This window comes from Paramisgurnus dabryanus, chromosome 3 (genome assembly GCF_030506205.2).
Source record: "Paramisgurnus dabryanus chromosome 3, PD_genome_1.1, whole genome shotgun sequence".
Lineage (NCBI taxonomy): Eukaryota > Metazoa > Chordata > Actinopteri > Cypriniformes > Cobitidae > Paramisgurnus > Paramisgurnus dabryanus.
Window position 1 is genome coordinate 18491556 of NC_133339.1, and position 20849 is coordinate 18512404.

The following is a 20849-nucleotide window of genomic DNA, read 5'->3' on the forward strand; positions in this document are numbered from 1 at the left end:
CCCAGTCACGAGTCACGACCACTGATCTCTATATATGGGACTGCTGAGTTGACTCTAAACTAGCTCTTAACCAGTGTCTCTAACCCAGGAGGCATCAATATGAAAAACATTAACAAAAAAGAATGAAAAATAATCGAAAAACATCAACATGTGTATAAGTGTTAAGTTATTTTTATAGCTATACTGTCAGGTGTAAATGGTTAAAAAAGGTCCCCTAAAAGGCACCTAGAGGTGATATTAGTACCTCAGAGGTATACATTGATACCAAATGTATACATACTGTGTGGGCAGTTGGTTAGAGAGTCGGGCTTGTAACCCGAGAATTTCTGGTTCGAGTCTCACGGGTACTGCAATGATAGCTGTGTGTGTGTGTGTGTGTGTTCGTGGCTTACAAGGCGCGTGTTCACTACTCACTGGATGAGTTAAATGCAGAGGTCAGCTTCCAAATTATGTCACTTTCACTTTCATATTTGTACCTAAATGGTACACATAAGGACCTTTTCAAAGGGAACTGCCCCTGTGAAAGCTTGGGACCCTATTTGTGTAATATATGTGACCCTGTACCACAAAACCAATCCTAAAATTGAGATTTATATAATTTTGACCCATACAATGTATTGTTTGCTATTGCTATAAATATGCGACTTGTTATGACTGGTTTTGTGGGTCACATATATCTTTCTACTTATGTCAAGCTCTCGAAGTTTTCTCCAACATGGTGCCCGTGGTTGCCAGCACAGAGTCTACGAGTTGCCCCCCAAAGCACATTGTAATAATAGCCTCAATTGTAATATTTATTTATTACATATTATCTACATTAGCTTGGCTTCTTTAATGTATGTTAACAATTTTAACAATGACAGTGGCGGCCGGTGACTTCTTTTTTTGAGGGCGCTCGATGCGAAGTTCGTAACAACATGTATGTAGCCCGTCATGTGTGTGGTTCGTAATTTCAAAATATGTGTTTGGAACCTATGTGCATCACGTGTCTTGTCAAAATAAGTGCCTGCTGCAGACGCGTCTAAAGGGTTTATGATAAAAGAGGCGCTCGCGTTTGCCAGATACTCGCATAATCTCATGCGTAATCACAGTTTACTGTTAAGGTAGTGTCTTGCGTGTATTTTGTGTACGTGAGCATCTCTTTTATCATAAACGGTTTTGACATGTATGCAGCAGGCACTTATTTTGACAAAACATGTGATGCACATGGTTCATATGACCCAACAAACACATATTTTGAAAACTCAAGCAACACACACGACACTCCGAACACATATTTTGAATTAGCGCCCCTCGGAAGAGCAGTCACGAGCCGCAACTAATGATAAAACATATCAACAAGTAAAATGAACAAAATCTACAAGTAAAACAGAATTTATTTGTGTAGACTCAAAAAAGTAGCCTTGCTGATTGTTTTATACATTGTGGTAGCCCTTGCTCACAAAAAGATTGGAGACCTCTGATCTAGAACGAAGTTGGTGGACTCAAAACGGGGCCCAGCACTCCTAACAGAAAGACATATTGGTTTACCCAACCACCAAGAATACTGTACGTCAATAAATTACATCACTTCCTAAAATGTGCTAACTATTCTTATTTAAATCAATTTTAACTGGATAGTTCAGAATGAATGCGGTTTAGTGATTTGATGTTAGTTACTGTCATAAAGAGGAACATAACTCACTCACACGCTATCTAAACAATCAATTGTGTGAAAAGTTAATATTGTGAGGATGTACATGCCTATTTAACAGAATAATCATGAATGGATGGGCAATGATTACATTAGATGACTTCCTACTGAATGAAGACAGGAAGTGGCTTCAATGTTCAGTCCAGTTCTTTTATTTTAGATTGATGACCACTACCTTTTTTATATTTATGATATTTTTATGATGGCCATGCAATCTTTACCAAAGACTTTGTACTTATGCATTATTTAATTACAAAAAAGCGTTGCCATTTATTAAAAGACATTTATTTTAAAATTAAAAATGAAAAACGATACAATTTGGAGTAAAAAAGCCATTATTTTATTTTATTTACAATAAATCCTATACAATATCTGTATTTGAAAATACCTAAATTCTTCTACATGGGTCGAGTGTACAAAAAGTATAATATTAAATACACCAACATATTTGCACCCAACTCTCTTTGCACACAAACAAAAGATATATTTCCTTTTCATATACCGCAGCATTACTTCGCAGCCGAAGAGCCCGGCACATGACTTGTGGTTTATGTTATGAATGCCTGACTCTACCCCAGTCGAGCTGATAAGGATCTCAAACAGACTTCATCGACCACCACCGACCATTTCATTTTTACTTGTATTTCTGTACACACATTTTGCTGTTACATTTAAAGCCACAGTTTAGCACGCAAAGAGAAGCTGGTCTTTGCTAAATAAACTTCCACTTTGAGTAGGCAGAGCTATAAGGATATCGTCAGGGTATCGCTAAATCAGAGGGAAGTGTGCCACAGAAACCTATTTAAATGAGAAAGAGGACATGAAACGCCCACGCATGTATTTCCTGATTTTGGTAACCAGTGTACATTTTCACCTGTGACTCATCGGTCAGTCTCTTTATAAAAATCCACTGTGCCCACACCATGCACGTATGAAATATTACAAGGTGCATGGGGAAATCTGTAGTATTTTTAAACACACCAGTGGGCGCTGATCTCTTTAAAATAGAAGTATTGTCCTACGACCTTTCATTTCTTTAAAGTGGTGCCTTTAAAAAGAACTATCAAAAATAAACATTTGAGTTGATTCTTAAGTATTTAAATAACATTTAATGTTTGAAATGAGCAGAATTACTAAAACTATTTCCCCTACAAAGAACCTTTGGTGCAATGGGAAATATCTCTGGATGTCCCAGATTTTTGATGGAACCAAACACCCTGACAAAGGGCCATTGAAAATCTTTTTTTTTAATAGTGAAACCCGGAAAAAGTTGTAAAGCAATGATTTGATTCGTCTTTAAAGCCTTTTACTTAGTGATGGTAAAGCACACATCCACCTTATCCCAGTTATTCCATAACTTCAGCACCAAGGACAGTGATGGGTATTTTGGTAAAACTGCAGACGGGATATGGACACGACATACACCTGCTGCCCATTTAATGCTTAAGATTACATGAACATCCAATTTAGTAGATTTAGGAGATGCACAAGTACGACTCTTTTTAATCTTTTGTAAAGGTTGTGGTGTGATTGCGCACCTGTGGTTTTATGGGACCTGTACTTCCTCTCCCCTTGCACGATGATGAAAAAAACCTACAGATCGTAATGACACTTTGCTTCTCTTTAAAATATGTCACAGTATAGATGTTTTATAGACTAAAGTAATTTTCAGTAACTGCCTTCCTAAAATAATATATTTTAATCAGCTTCTTGTATATTAGGTTAATACAAGTTACGATTTATGTGATGCTTAAATGCAACTACACAACAAGAACACTAATCAGGTCTGAACTATTTTATAGTGTGAACGTAAAGCAGACTTCACTTTTAATCTAAACCTGCCATGTGGAAATCAGCAATGTTATGACAAAATCTTTATAATGGTTGTTTTGTTGCATAAGCTAAATTAAATTATATAAAATACTATATTGGCTAATGCCATTTAACATACTGTAAGTCAATTGTTAGATAAATGTATTGTAAGTTGTATGTATGTTGTTGTTATTTTTTTAGCCAGTTTAACCCCAAAACTGGCACTGTCCCGTAAGCAGGTCACCTAAAGTTTACTTCAATATTTTGCATGTAAATTTTAATGCAAGTTCACAACAAACTATATATCATTGCAAATGTCTAAGAATTAAATTTTCATATTTCAAAACTTTTAATAAGAGTAATAATAATTATAGAGTAATTTATTAATTTTGTGACAAAAGTATGCAGCAAACCGTTGAATCAGTGGATCTTTAGCGGAGAAGTAATAATAAAAAAGCAAGATTTTTGGGGACCGTGTTTAGTCTATGTTCCGCGTTTTGCTGCTTTCCGCAAGTCTCTCATATTAAAAACAAACTAGACGCCCGCCTGAAAGGATTTTTAAAATATGTATATCATATTTAATAAAACTGTATAAATCATCACGCGGGCCGGATTGGACACCGTATGTTTGACACCCCTGCTTTAGACAGTGAGCGTTATGCAAACTGTTTATGTGAGCCAAACGGCTTTTATTTTTTGCCGCCTGCCGCAGCATGCATTTTTGAAGGAGCACTGACTGTACACTCACACGGGGTGTAAGCGTTAATGCTTCCCATTCAATTTTAATGGGTGATGTCATGCATTGCCAAACTGAATTGTGTATCCTTCAGCGCTGCATCACTGCTGTTGCTCGTGGCAGAACATTTCTCAACTTTTCAAGTGGCAATGCGATCAGATCGCCTTTTGCAATTAACCCATGCAGAACCATCCAATTACGTTTATGGAAAAATGGAGGGGGTGTTGCGGCCACTGTGATTGGCTGTTGGCCACGCTTTAGACAAGCTGTGCGTCAAGTGTTAACGCTTCCGTCCCATGTTAATGTACCGTGAGAGTGAAAAAGCTCCCGACGTCATCCACGTTCTTCCATTACTACAAGTTTTGTTTTGGTAAACACAGCAAACACTTGAAACAAAAACTATCATTAACTTTAAAATTGAAATAGTCTGGCGAGGTGGGCACATTCCCGGGATGGACCTGCTGCGTCTTCATCAATTGTTTAGTCCATGGTTTCGTCTCTTAACTAAATCTGACCATGGTGACAAGGTGATTGCTGACAGGCTGTCCCAATCAGTGGCGCCTGCACAATCCAATCACGTTTGAGAAAAGGGAAACAACAAATTGAGGGTTTCTGAGATATAGAAATAGAATAGAAATGTAGTGGAGTAAAGAGTACAATATTTTCCTCTTAAATGTCCTTGAGTAAAGTCATGAGTACTGCTTTCTTAAAAAATGATACTCAAGTAAAGTACAGATCCCTCAAAATTGTACTTAAGTACTGTACTCAAGTAAATTTACTCCGTTACTGTCTGGCTCTGGTTGGTTGAATAACAATATAAAAAGCTGCTGCACTGATCTTTTTTAAAGTGACCAAAAAATGGCAGTGCGGGCGTGCCTTGCAATTCCAATCGTTTAAAATGCGTTTTGTGTGACTGGCCCCTTAGGCTTCTAGACCGAAAAAAGTTATATTAATTTCAAGGGGTATATCACCTTTTCTCCCCCAAAGTGGGCACCAGTAAAGGGGATAATTCACACACTGCATGACTCAAAAGGTCATTAAAAAAAAAATCAACAATGCGCTCTGATCACAGTTTCATCAAATCAGTCACTAATACACAGTACCTAACGTAGATCAGACAAATCTACCACAAGGTGTCGCTGTTTCTCTAAAAAAAGGAATGTGACTCAACAAGTGTGTACAGGACACGGTGGGTGGCCAAGAGTAGATCTGCGTAATAAACATTGGGGTTTGACTATTGCTTAAATGCATGTGTATGATAAACTATTTAATTCATTTATTTAAAAACATATTTATGTTTTATAACTTAATAGTGTAATGTACAACTCTTAAAATCAACCTTTTCACGTCAAACAGTGTACATATCTATCTATCTATCTATCTATCTATCTATCTATCTATCTATCTATCTATCTATCTATCTATCTATCTATCTATAGTAATGTTTATATACTTATTTTAGATCAATCTAGCAAACAATAAACATGCATAAGGGCTACATTGTGTTTGTACATAGGGTAATAAAGTACTTTGCTATGCGGGCGCACTGAGAATGGCAAATGACTGAACCCCCTTCCTATTCAGGGAGAGCAGCAGAAAGTGAAAAAGGGCTGAACTGCGACACTCAGTCACAGAGAGGCAGAGGTGTGAATGAGTTAGACAGAGAAAGAAAGGCAGAGCTGGAAACTAATAGCAGGTTTTCCGTTTCATATCGTTTGTGCTAGAATTGAAAGTGGGAAATAGATTACAACATATCCGGGCGAGAGAGAGAGAGAGAGAGAGAAAGAGAAAAGAATAGAATAGGAGAGCACCCTGTAATTTCTTTTTTATAGACGGGTTTGCCAAACGTTTCAGCCCGAGTTAAGCAGGTTCTCTAAAGGTATAGTGTGCATTTTCTTAGCTTTTATGATGGTAAATACAGATGAATTACATGGTTAGGAAATGTTAAACCCGATTGTTACTATCAAAAACTTTTTTATTGCATTTTTGGAAAATCTATGTAACGTATGCATTGCAACATTAGATTATTCAAGTGCATGTAAAACATTTGTTTCTTACCTTCACTCTTGTTCATCGCATCTCCAGGGACACCGAGGAACGCGGGTTGCAATGATACGGGTTTTGGTTACATTGCTCTCCGTGGTGTCCATCACCGGGATGGCGGAAGGCGCTCGTGCGGTGCACGGAATGAGTATGTTCGCGGCTCAATCCTCCCCTCCGGACCCGTGTTACGATGAGAACGGCAACCCCAGACGATGCATCCCCGACTTCGTGAACTCCGCGTTCGGCAAGGACGTGCGCGTCTCCAGCACCTGCGGCACACCCGCGTCCAGGTACTGCGTGGTGACCGAGAAGGGCGAGGAGAGATCTCGAGACTGCAACATCTGCGACGCCACGGATCCCAAGAAGTCCCATCCACCCGCTTATCTGACAGATCTCAACAACCCTCACAACCTTACGTGCTGGCAGTCGGAGAACTACGTGCAGTATCCCCAAAATGTCACCCTGACGCTGTCCCTCGGTAAGAAATTTGAGGTGACATACGTGAGCTTGCAATTCTGCTCGCCTCGGCCCGAATCCATGGCCATATTCAAGTCTATGGATTACGGGAAAACTTGGGTCCCCTTCCAGTTCTACTCGACCCAGTGTAAGAAAATGTACAACAAGCCCAGCAAGGCGGCAATAACGAAGCAGAACGAACAGGAGGCCATCTGCACGGATTCGCATACAGATATGCAACCGCTGACAGGTGGGCTCATTGCGTTCAGCACCTTGGATGGCAGACCGTCGGCGCACGACTTTGACAACTCTCCTGTCCTGCAGGACTGGGTCACGGCCACCGATATCAAGGTGACGTTCAATCGTCTCCATACTTTCGGGGATGAAAACGAGGACGACTCGGAGCTCGCCCGGGACTCGTACTTTTACGCGGTGTCGGACCTGCAAGTCGGTGGTCGGTGTAAGTGTAACGGCCACGCGTCGAAGTGCGTGAAGGACCGGGATGATAACCTGGTGTGTGAGTGCAAGCATAACACGGCGGGACCGGAGTGCGACAGGTGCAAACCTTTTCATTACGATCGGCCATGGCAACGAGCGACGGCCAGAGAGGCGAACGAGTGCGTCGGTAAGTTTTTCATAAGTCATCGATTCAAAGCACGTGTAGTCCTTTTAAAAATAAAGGTTCTTTGTCAGGATGTATGGTTATATAAAGAGCAATTTTTTGTTGCACAAAAGCTTTTAGGTTCTGCTATAAAAAGTTAAGAAAGAAATTGTTATTTTAAGGTCCTTTGACTGACAGCTTTTGGGAGAACCAAAAATGTTTTTTTCCCAAACCATCACAACGTAAAACCCAGTTTAGCACCTTTATTTTGAAAAGTATACTTTAGTACGGAACTTTATCAGAAAAATGCATTCACGGCTTTATAAAAGATAACACTTGATTAAATTTTATCATTAAAATATGTAAGGTAGCCTAATATCAGATCAGGAGATTATGTATTTTTGTCTTTTTAAATGTGACAATCTATACGAGTTTAATTTTGAATAAGTCAATGTTTTAGAGATTTCTAATTTAAATAAACATCAGATCACAAAATAACACATTATACATTTCATAACGTTTCTTAATAATATATAAAACTGCAAACTACTTTTACATTTATTAAAAAAAATAAAAATAAAGTTTTACCCCAAAACAATTTATGTCGATACATATAAAAATTCTTTCTAAATTTTGTCCGCAAACTTTCGTTTTGTTTGAATATTTGCCAGCTTTTTATTTATTTAATATTTTCTCTGGATGAATTATTCAACTCGTTATAGCAAAAAAATTCGACTGACAAGTGCAGAATAACATAGCACACCATGATCCTTAGCCTCAATTTCAGACTATTTTAACCACAGTTTCCTTTCAGCAAATCTTGGGAACGTTTGAAACCTATCTGAAACGATTCACGTTATAAAATAGGCTATTAAAACGCCATCAAATAGTCATTCAATTTGATTTAAAATATCAAAAAAAAAAAATTTTTGTTAATGAACCAAAAATAAATAAATACAATTATTTGTAATTGTGAGACAAATAGTCCTCTTTACATAAACTTTATGTTAAAATTTAATCACAAACAAACTCCAATTATATCCTTTTATATCCTATCCAAAGAAATATCTTAGAATTTGATTAAAACAAATTATTTAAACCTTTTTATTTAGACAATAAATAATGACTGGAATGTTAAACATGTGTATAGTATACTGTACTGTAAGCTACCAGATGTCTAGAGTTATTTAGCATATTGGGTGGGTGTGCAGATGAGGGTACAGGGTTTGGAAGTGGCTTTCAACATTCATTCAGTGGGAAGGAAACATTCTTGGTGCAGATTTTGCTAAAACGCTTGTCGTGTTATTGCAGAGCAGGTGTCTGTATCAGATTAAAGGAAAGATTACATCAGCTTTGTTGACATTTCTGGCTATTTAGGAGTAAACTGCTATCTAGATGAAGTTAGCCAACCCAATTGTGGAAGAAAATAACATCCTATGATCTAATAACTTGAGTGGATTTATTTTTTTTAAATCACTTTAAAACATGAAGAGATCTTAACATGGCCTGACACATTTATTGCCCCAAAAGATCCCTATCTGGTTAATGATATTTACACGATTTCACAACAAATCTTTGATTCAATAACTGCATGGCAAAGTGCTAAAGTAACTCTAAAATTATGAAAAAGATATCAAACCACTGACAGGCGGGTGTTATGCATAAGCAAACAATACTACACGACAGGTGAATTTGTGAAGGTCATAAATAAGCGTCTGTTCCCATGAATGGTGAATGAGGGCACCATCATGATAAGAAAGATGACTGACAGAGACTTCTTTCTCACAGCGCTTTTGCACGCAACAATGCAGAGGTGAACGGCGAGGCTTAATGTTGAAGCTGTAACTGAGATCATCTGTAGCACAATATAAAAAGTCTGGTCAGCTTTGTCTCGAACGCTTTCAAAGAGATTGTTGCATATGGTACAAATCTACTCGCTTTGATCCAGCGCCTCATAATTAAAACTTGCGTTTTCTTCCCAGATACATTTTTCATCCTGTTTTGAGGAATGAAGCAAGACAGGGCAGGTATTTGTGGAAAAATAGGTGTAGCGTTTGCAGGACGATAGGAATGTTATCTACATCTCGTTCTTGCATTGTTTACCACATCACTTGAATAGAAATACAGCTTTCAGTCTAAAAGTCAGGCAGGTTTGGTCCTGATGCCAGCAGGTGCCATGCGTTTATTTTAAAAGACTTCTGCACTTTTAGCATTAGATCAAGCTTGTGTCAAATCTTTACCAAGGTGTTAAAAGTAATGTAGGTTACTTGATTCATATTTATTGGCCTAATAGGAATTTAAATGTTAACCATCAGTATTAAAGACAATGGGGATGCTTTTGTTTGCTGACTTTTTAGGCCTGGGGTTCCCACCTCCAAGATTTTCAGTAGGGAAATTTAATCGTGAGTTAGGTTTAGAAATTGGGCATGATTTAATAGCTGATCTTGGTTTGCGCTTTAAGAAAAAGTAAAGAAACAGAATATTATGGTGAGAAAAAATTTAATAAATTAATTTTCTTCAAGTTTTAAGGCCTTGTGATGTGTCTCTATAATACGTAATCCCATAGATGTTATTTTTAGATATTATTTTTATTAAACAGAAATTTGAATAATTTCAAATTTGTGTAGCAATACTGTCAAACTTTTGAGATAGATATGTTATATGGAAATGATTGCAATTTTTATCTTTTACAGTATTTCCATGTTTGTATTGAGATCTAAATGCTTCATTGTAAACTTTGTAATTAATCTTTTTAAGAATTAAGAAATATAAGAAACAATTTTTTGGTAACATAAAAATTTTTGATTTAATAAAATCATATTATGACCCTGGACCACGAAATTTAGATTAATACATCATCTGAAAGCTGAATAAGTAAGCTTTGATGTATGTTAGGATAGGACAATATTTGGTTGAGATGCATCTATTTGAAAATCTGAAATCTGAGGGTGCAAAAAATCTAAATATTGAGAAAATCCCCTTTAATGAAGTCCTTAGCAGTACATTTTACTAATGAAAAATATTTATTCATTTATTTATTGTATTTTACAAAATATTATCATGGAAAATGATCTTTACTTAATAACCTAATGACTTTTGGAATAAAAAATCTTTAATTTTGATTCATATAATATATTGTTGGCTATTGCTACAAATATACCCGTGCAACTTATGGTTTTGTGGTCACATGTATAGGATAAATTATATATATATTTACCTGAACATAGCTTATAAAAAATTATAAAATGTATCTGTTAACGCAGGATCATAAAGTTTTTCGTTTCGGGCATTTGGACGGGCCTTTGGAAACTTTAAAACCTAAAGTCTTTCTTTTTCATTCTGCACAAACATGTCTTCAGCACAGCAGGCGGGGGGTTTCAATCTGTTGCGATTAAATCAATACCAAATTAGCTCTATCCCCCATCCAACACACAGTTCAAAGCTCTATAAATAGACAAAAGCCTTGCTGCGCTCCAGATTTATGTGTAAACGTCTAGCAGGCATCAATTTCATTCATTTCTGGTCGTGCTTCTCCGCAAAAATTTACTTTACAGATTGCTGTTTTCTTTAGCAAAACGTTGCTGTTTGTTAAATGTTTGTACAAGCAAGTTAGCACACAGCAACATGTGGGTATAAAGGCATTTAACGTTCACCGGGGGAAAGAGCTCGACATCCATCGCAGCTCTTGACATATAGCAGACTGCAGGATTGGATCGCTATACGTTGTTCCACTGTTGTTCTCTGGGTCATAGTATTTTTGGCCTGCTGTGATGTGAGCAGACGAACAGGAACTGGAGCAGATTTTCGGGCTACTATGAAGAGCCGGTCGAGGTCTGTGGACCATCTGTGGCTTTCTTAGTGGTGTTGCCGGACCATGAGTCTGCTGAAAGAGTTGTGTAAAGGGTGATGTCATAAAGGCCTGAAAACAATGATTCAATGCTAGACATTCAGTTCCTTTGTGTGTGTGTGTGAATGTGGTATTGGAGGTCAAGCTAAAGAGAAGGAGAATCAACTTTGTGTTGACTAATAATTAGTAATACTTAAACAAGTATTTTATTTTGACGTGAGCGACTGTGTTTAACACAAATTCACTATTTTATAAGTGAATCATTTGCATGAACGATCTCATTCATGCACCCCAGTGATGTTTGGTTTAGGGGTGGAGCTTTATTATTGCTTTTTTAACAATCATACGTTTTTCAATTCAAATTGTATAGTGTAGTTACGAATTCACGGTTGAATGATTGGGGTATCACGTTGGTTCAAGAAAGATCTCATTGGTCCTTGCATAAATTCAACATTAAATATTTCAGCTGTTGTGCAACATTGCATATCTGTTTTGCGTTCAGTGTGGACGTACAAGTTTGCTTGTTTCTTGAATCTTGGTAGGACACAATGTTACCGATATGTCTCAAAAACAATTATTAGTTCATAACAGGAAATGAGATTTAATGCATAAAACTACCTCGATGTAATCATTTTCTTACAATGAAAAAAAAAACAAAGGCACAAAAATGACAATAAAAAGAGCAAAAAGGCATGAAGAACAGAGGATTTCGAACTGTTAATGGGAAGCAGGTGGGCTGTTGGTCAGTATTGTAGAGCCGATTCTGACACCGACTGCATGGAAACTCACACACCTCCTAAAACCCCCGTGGGACCCTGCGGTCGGCCGACACAGTGAGTCACTCATAGCAAACCGTTCAACTCACAGAATGAATGTGGGACCTTTGCATCAGGACACGGTATGCGGGTGTTTAGATTTCAATATTTTCTGAAATACAATTAAATGAGTTTGCTCTTGCAAAGGATGTTAGTGGATTCCAGGACATATTTGTCACCCTGTCTGTGAAATCCAGGCTAAAGTCTCATAAAATGAGATTTGGAGCATCAAAGTTGGATTTCACATTGATTTCAATCTTTGACATGACCTTACTCGGTCAATATTAAAGACATCAGGGTTATATTTAACAGAATTTTCTTACATTATGTAGGATGATTTCATTAGAAAACAGGAAATAACCAAAAAAGCTCGTTTTCTTTGCACTTTGTGTTATTTCCCAGGTGCCTGGACATCTCATAATCAATAATAAATGAAGATATATAAGAACAAAAACCGCAAGCAATGTTTCATAACATAAAAACAGTAAAGTTGCAAGATTGTAGGCTTGTGCTCGCGTGGTAAAGTCGGGGGTTAAGAAAAAACAACAGAGCAAAAATAAAGAAAACACAAACGATATGTGTTTCAGGATTTCAAAATGAAAAGCCCACTGTATTGGAGGTCCACTGGGCAGTGAGCTCCGTGTTTCAGGGATTTTGCTTTGTTGAGCTCATAATTCAAAACACATATGACTTATAAGCCAAAAGGCTTTGTGGGGTTTTACGGGAGTTGAGAGAAAACACAATATATCCTGATTTGAGAGGTGGTCTATATGCTGGTGGTGGGGTCTGCTTGTTTTGGCCTTCTGTTTGTTTCCTCACTAACACTGATGGTTTGAATCTCTGTCAGTCTTTTGTTTATTGAATTTTTGGAGCTTTGTGGCATGTTTTGTCTCAGGAGCTCACGTTGTTGCCAAATCTTTCCGGCAGGTGAAATACGTGTCATATAAAACATAAAATATACATAAAACAGGATTTCAAATGTGTAAATTGAATAAAAAATGCTTGATACAGATGGCTGCTCGAACCAAGAACTGTGGCGATACCATGGTACTATGAGATAGTAACATACACCACTAGTTAAAAGATACAAACTCATTTTAATTAATGTACAATAGGCTATTAATCCACTATCTTTGTAAAGGCACCAAAACTGTGAACTTTGCTCATATTGCTCAGTGGTAAAGCAAAAAGTAGTAAGTTTGAACCCAGAAAATACACATACGATTTGGATATAAGAAAAGTGGGAGCATTTAATACAGATTTATTATTGATCACTAAACTCCAAAGCAACCTTTGCACTCTGAATAAGAAGTGGATACTACTGTAACATTAAAGTTGTCCTTTTAAAGGGACACACACAATTTTCCAGTTCCAATAGAGTTAAACATTTAATTTTTACCGTTTTGGAATCCATTCAGCAGATCTCCGCATCTGGCGGTACCACTTATAGCATAGCTTAGCACAATCCATTGAATCTGATTAGACCATTAGCATCGCACTCAAAAATAACCAAAGAGTTTCGATATTTTTCCCATTTAAAACTTGGACAACATAAGAACCAGAGTACAGTGGCTAAGTTTAAACCATACCAGCGAGCGTAGTAATAATGTTACTTATAGAAGAGAGTGCTAAGTTAAGCCAATGTCAGCTGACTCCCTAGGGCATGAAAAAAAATCCTTGAGAGAGAGCCAGACATAGCTGATTCTACAGAGGATATACTATATATTAGATGCTATTTTTCACACAGACGCGCGTGCACACACAAGCAACCAGATCCACAAACACCTGTGTGTTCGTCTTGATGCGCAGCGGTGCGCAGACTGGTTGGTGCATTATATAACAAAGATCGGTAAGGGGGCATGCACACCTAAGCTTTTACGCAAGCGGTCGGCGCATGTTTTAAATTGTTTACAATGGAAGCTCCGCGCTGAAAATCGTTGCTCAGCGGTTTTTCCGCACTGAGAGTTGAAAAATATTCAACTTTGGGTGAAAAGCTCCGCTCAACGTCAGTTCTCACACGGTCCTCCAATCACAGTGGAGGATGGGCGGGACATTACCACAGCAACCAACCGGCTCACAGCTGAAGTTTCACAGCTACCAAAGCGCTCAGCTGAAGAAAGCTGGCACTCAGCTGAAAAACAGCTGGCATTTGGCGTCCACCAGGCGTTTTCAGCCGCGTTTAAAAGTTTTGGTGTGCACAACCCCAAAGACCGGAATACTCAGTCCGTGCAGCACTGAAAACACACCTCCTGCCCACGGTCCGCGGATAAAGCTCGGGTACGCACTGTAAAAAGTGAAAGCTGCTCTACTTAAAGTTTACTTCTATTGAAAACTTAGCTTTTCTCACTTAAAGTGAAACATTTAAGGTGAAAAAACATTTAAAAACACTTCCTTCAACTGGTAACATCTGAAATACTTAAATATTAAAGTGAGAAAATAAATAAAAAAATTTAAATTTAAGGTGACAAAAACATTTAAAAAAACTTCCTTCACCTGGTAACACCTAAAATACTTAAATATTAAAGTGAGAAAATAAATAAAATAAAATAAATAAATAAATACATTTTAAGGTGAAAAAAACATTTAAAAAAAACTTCCTTCAACTGGTAACACCTAGAATACTTAAATATTAAAGTGAGAAAATAAAATAAATAAATAAATAAAATTTAAGGTGAAAAAACATTTTAAAAAACTTCCTTCACCTGGTAACACCTAAAATACTTTAAATATTAAAGTGAGAAAAAAAATAATAATAAAAATAAAATGTAAGGTGAAAAAAAACATTTAAAACAACTTCCTTCAACTGGTAACACCTAAAATACTTAAATATAAAAGTGAGAGAAAAAAAAAATTTAAGGTGAAAAAACATTTTAAAAAACTTCCTTCAACTGGTAACACCTAAAATACTTAAATATTAAAGTGAGAAAATAAATAAAATAAAATAAATAAATAAATGAAATTTAAGGTGAAAAAAACATTTAAAAACACTTCCTTCAACTGCTAACACCTAAAATACTTAAATATTAAAGTGAAAAAATAAATAAATAAATAAATAAATACATAAAAACAATCCATCACCAATTGGAAGTAATTTGTTAAATTGATCCACATTTTACTTTTTACCATGCACTGTAAATATTTTTTATTTGCTGTAGTTATGTAACTGTTTGCCTGTAATTTATTGTACATTTAAATTTATTTTATTTACTGGCAACAGTTTGTTGAAAGGTAAATGAACATTAAACGTTAAAGGGTTTGTCTTTACAGAATACAACTAAAATAACAGCCTTATGCAAAGCATTCTGGGAACCAGAAATCCTCTTGAACCTTTTTCTGTTTTTATCCTTCACATTTTGATTCCCAGAATGCTTTGCATGAAGCTGTTATTTTAGTTTTATTCTGTAAATATAAAGATCATGTTTTATGTTCAATTAACTTTTAACAAGCTTGTTGCCAGTAAATAACATAAATTTAAATCTACCAGCTCCAGCTGCTAGTAATACTGTCATTTCTACAGAAATGTTTAACAGTGTGCGGTGCTGGTGGTCTGACTGACTGTAATTTATTGCGTTAAATTATTTTAATGATTAATGAATTAATGGCATGCATTAACACATTAACATCGACAGCCCTAATTCAAATATAAGCCATGTGTCACCTAGCGATATGCAAATGTAGACACAATATAAGGTATTTCAATTTTTGATCTAAAGATTTATTACGTGTCATGACTTTTGGTAGTGCATTGATTTACATGCAACACTACAAAAACAGGCTACAATGGTAAAACCATGGTGTTTGTCTAAAGCACCAAAGTCTTACCATGGAGCCAGTTTCAAAACATGGTCTCTTAGGTCATGACCTAAACCACAGTGTTTTACAAGGGGGTAAACGTACAGTACAGTAAATTAGTGTTTGTGAAAGTGACACAATGCTAGCATTCTTTCAGCGGACAACCACAACAGCATCTCGGGAGTAAACACAGAGCTCAGAGTTTATGTGCCTGGTGTTGTGTAAGACTTGTGTGCGCCGAAATACAGTTTCTGTTGGTATTTATGTGTGTGCGTTTCACCTTTACGCCAGCATTTGTGATAGCGTTCTGGCTGTACAATAGGTTGGACCACCCTGCGATATAACAAGAGAAGGTGGAATAATGTATGGTACGGTGCACAGCCACGCTTTGTGCTCTCTTTCTCTCTCATACACATTTTGGATCACACACACACTGGCACACACAAACAAAATTCGTGCTTTGTGACTTACACAATGGACATTCGGCCAGAAAGGCTTTTGTGCCACATAGCCAAGCCAGGTTTAGAAACGTACACCATGCACACACACAGCTATACACGTCTCAAGATCGGATTCCTCCAGCATTACCTCCTTTTTCATTATTCCAGCCAATTTCCCAAAATTCCACATCAGCCCCAGCAGAGACAACCTTTGTTGACATCGTGCGCATTTATCTTCACTACACCGTCAAAAACGTCCGTCTACCGTGGCCGCGTGGACATCAAAGGCAACGGCACCATGAACACAGAAATGAAAAGAGTCCAATCATGACCACATCTGCTCACTGACTGCCAGTAGGGAGTTAATGATGGATGAAGATCTTCTGTCATTGGCTGCTAACAGATGAGTCACGCTCACCCGCTGGGTGGCCTGTATACTGTCAGATTATACGTGCTGTCAAAACGAAAATCTACGTATAGCTGAACCATTCTACCTATAGCTGTACAAAAGCCTGACTGCAATGTCAAGGCCACAGGTTTGAATCCAAGGAAGCACAGTGTATACTGTAAATCGCTTTGGATTAAATCATGGATCCATATGGCCCGTGTTAACTTCCGGGGGGTCGGGTTCTGGCTGGCTGTAGAAAGTTTGCCCCTGATGGTAAATGCCGTCACTACACCATTATATGGCTAAAAGCGACTTATGTTTGCCCAGTCTGCTGGTTTTGACATTAATGAAACTCTTTCCAACATCTACAGGAAAAACATACTAAATAAGAAGCAAATACTTTCTGCGTCCAAATGTTTGAAATCTTTTAAATTCAAACCCAGACATGCAGCACCTAAAAAGTGCAGTGGGGAAAATTTTTTGGGATTTATATACGATATTAGACATTAAAAATTATCGGACGTTTTTAAATAGGTGCTACATGAACCACAGAAGAACCATTTTTGGTTGTATGGTTCCATAAAGAACCTTTAACATCCCAAGAACCTTTGTGAGAATATTGAAAGTGTTAACTTTATAAACTAACTGTTTAATGTGTTACACAGGTAACTTCTGTGGTCCTGCTGTTTTATTGCTTGTTTGCATTAACACACTGACATTCAGATGCATTTAACAAGTGGATATTTATAGTAGTAGCCTATATAAAAAGTGTTTTAAGGAAACAGAGTTTCAGCACAGAGTTTTCACTGTGTCGAGTGATCCTGACGGTTGTGCTTTGTCGGGTCACAGGACGCGGCATTCACAGAGGGCAGACAGCATATCTCAGCAGAGCTATCCTGTGGAAACAGAGGTCGCTATCTGGACAAAACCAGTCATGCTCTGGAGTGATTTGAAATCACACACGTGCACACACAAATCTTCACGCTATGGGAAATTTTATGAGGACGGTGTGGTAGCGTACATAGGAACATTCAGGAATTCTAATACTAGGAACAGATTTCCAGCATAAAGTCATTTTCCTTTCATATTTAAAAAGAAAACTGCTGTGGAAAATCAGAATATTAACATACTGATCATGAACGTGATGCTTTGCACTCGATACAGCAGTGTATCAATGTACGAGCAGGACACTGGTAACAGAGCGATGACATATTGTGTGTTGGTGTTGCCAAGGTTGAGATACAAACAGTTGCACAGGTCAAAGCATCATGTGTGCAGTATCGCTTGGGATGTAATCGGCTTCAGTGTGTTTCCATGGACAACACACTTGTGGCTCACAGCAGGAAGTTCTCTCCCACTTCCTTTCCCACCCTGATGCTGGAAGCCACTTAGATACTAAAGTTTTTCATTATCAAATGTGTGTAACCACCCACAACACATGAACACTCTTCTATTCTATTCTATTCTATTCTATTCTATTCTATTCTATTCTATTCTATTCTATACATATCAGTACAGGCAGTGAAGACATAAGGAAAAGCAATAGTTCATAAAATAAATAGAATGCATGGTATTATTGCGAACTGCATGTAATAGTGATAATAATGTGCAAGTAAGAAAAAGTTAGTGTAGGTTGGTATTTGAAGCATTACAGTATATTCATACATGTTATGCTACTGTAAAAAGTGAAAAGTTGGATCAACTTAAAGCATTACTTCAATTGGTAACAACTAAAAAACGAATATGTTTGAGTAAAAAATACTTTGTGAAAAATGTAAACTGATTTTTTTTTAGGTTTTACCAGTTGAAGTAATGTTTTAAGTTGATCCAACTTTTTACTTTACAGTGTTGGATGTATCTTAGCAATAAATATTTGATATTTGATACTGTCATATATTATGTTACTTTATCTTAACAAATTAAGTTATTATGGCAACTGATCACAAGTCAACATTTAAAATAGTAGGTTGAATTTACTTACAAAAACATGTTGTTTTAACTTTTTTTACAGTGCACTGTAAAAAAATTCTGTAGAAATTGCAGCTGGGTTGCCGGTAATTTACCGTAGATTTAAATTTATGTTTTTTACTGGCAACATTTTGTTCAAAGTTAAATGAACATTAAACATTTACAAGTTTTTGTCTTTACAGAGTAAAACTAAAAAAACAGCATCAAGCAAAACATTCTGGGAAACAAAATCTGAAGCAAAAAATAGAAAAAGGTTGATGATGATTTTTGGTACCCAGAATGCTTTGCATGAGGCTGTTATTGTATAGTTTTATTCTGTAAAGATTAATACATTTTAATATTTAAAATGTATTAATCTTTGAACAAACTCTTGCCAGTAAATAAAATAAATTTAAATCTACGGTAAATTACCGGCAACCCAGCTGCAATAACATTGTCAGGGAATTTTTTACAGTGTAACTGTAAAAATAATTGTCTGTAAGATTGTAACTGGTTTCTAAATATAGAGTTTCTCCTGTTCCTGTAGCTTAACTGGCAGAGCATTGCATTACTAATGCAAAGGTCATGGGTTCAATCTCATGAAAAACAAATATACTGATAAAACAAATAGATTGAAAGTAGCTTTGATGAAGCATCGGACATACATTAAAGTAAATTGACTGAATTTATGCAAACTACATCAAAGTTTATGCCATTTTAAGAAATAGACGTAAAATGATACGAAATACATAAAGAAACATTAGAGATCATTTCAGTCCTTCAAAAACTATTTAAGAGTAAATTTTATAGTAAAATTATATATTATGTTTTCAAACAGTGTGTTGGGACCCACTTGTGGGTTGCAGTGGAATAAGGTGGGTTACGCAAAGTGGCTTGGCTACAGTGATTTTGATATACTATAAGATATTTTGATATTGCAATTAAACTTAAATGTAATTTATTAAATGACAAAGAAAATAAAAATTGCTTACTTATTAAATAAAAATGTGTCACATAATAGTTTATACTAGGGCTGTCAAAATTAACGTGTTAATAACTCATTAACATACATTTAAACCACACTAATTTTATAAATGTGCAATTAATGCAACACCCAATTTCTGTTTGACCCTTGACCTAGCCTGTTTTTGGATAAATTGAGACACTGCCTTAGATAGTAATTAGACATCAAATGTCTACAATGATCTTTATTTGTAATTTTTCTAAGAGGTGTATGGTCCTAAATGCTTAACTAAAATAAAGGATGCGTGTCCATCCACTTGTGCATATGTGATTTTGGTTTCAGTTTTAAAGCACGCAGTAATTAGAAAATAAAGTGCTGTTAAAATAGTTATTAAGAGAGATAAAGTTCTGGATCTGATTGATGTTTAAAGAGTTATTAAGAGCGACAGGACTAGAAAACAATCTTCCACGCGCTGACTGACACATCTGAAGCGTGCACACAGGCGCGCGGCCCCGATATATGCATAATTAGACAGAATTACAGTTTTAAAAATATCTGTTTTGACAAGAATTCACGCAGATATAATCTGTTCCCCGCCAATGATTTTCACAAAATGCCTTCCAGGAAATTTTTCTTCTAAAAATATATAAACATACAAATATATCAAATGAATGAACAGACTCTCTTCTTTCAAACAAACAATACACAAACAAAATGGGATTTTTTTTCATCTATATGTTTTCTCTGCTTATAAACTTAAATATGGGTATTTAAAAAAAAAAAGCTGAAATAATTGCATTTTTGTGAAGGAATTTTGTTAGAGATCAGATTCAGAACGCTTATCAAAACATACACAGAATTTAAAATTAGTAAATAACGTTTCGGTTTCAGTTTTTTTCATAAATTGAATAAGCCATCTAGTGGATAATGGCGTTATTGCAGATTAACATAAAAATTCATCAGGAACACTTTTAATGCAAATGTTTTCTCTTAATTGACGAGATAACTCGTCAATGGCGGGGAAAGAGTTGAGTCACTGTTTGATTAACTGTTGGGGAAAAATATCTGATGTGTAACATTATATTAGATAGATCCTTATTACAATAGATCTTAAAACTGTCTGTGTCAATCAAACAATAACAGAAAGAAAAAAGTTTCACATTTATTGATATTGTTTTTTACTTTGTGTTTGCCAAATCTATTTGTTTTACCAGTGATTTAATGGTATAGATGCAGTTATTTTGTTTTTGAACCTTAAAAATATATTTTTTCAAATAAATAAATAAAATTGCTGACTCTTTCACTAATAATAAAC

At 36.2% G+C, this 20849-nt stretch overlaps 1 protein-coding gene across 1 annotated transcript in view; it reads left to right on the plus strand.

Moving 5' to 3' along the window:
- Positions 1-5866: 5866 nt before the first annotated feature.
- ntn1b (netrin 1b) overlaps positions 5867-20849 on the plus strand; it is a 54853-nt gene continuing 39870 nt past the window's right edge. The window contains exons 1-2 of the mRNA XM_065252891.2: positions 5867-6120; positions 6327-7365. Of these exons, the coding sequence (XP_065108963.1) occupies positions 6351-7365 (1015 nt within the window). The 5' untranslated portion in view covers positions 5867-6120; positions 6327-6350. The remainder of the gene's footprint in view (positions 6121-6326; positions 7366-20849) is intronic.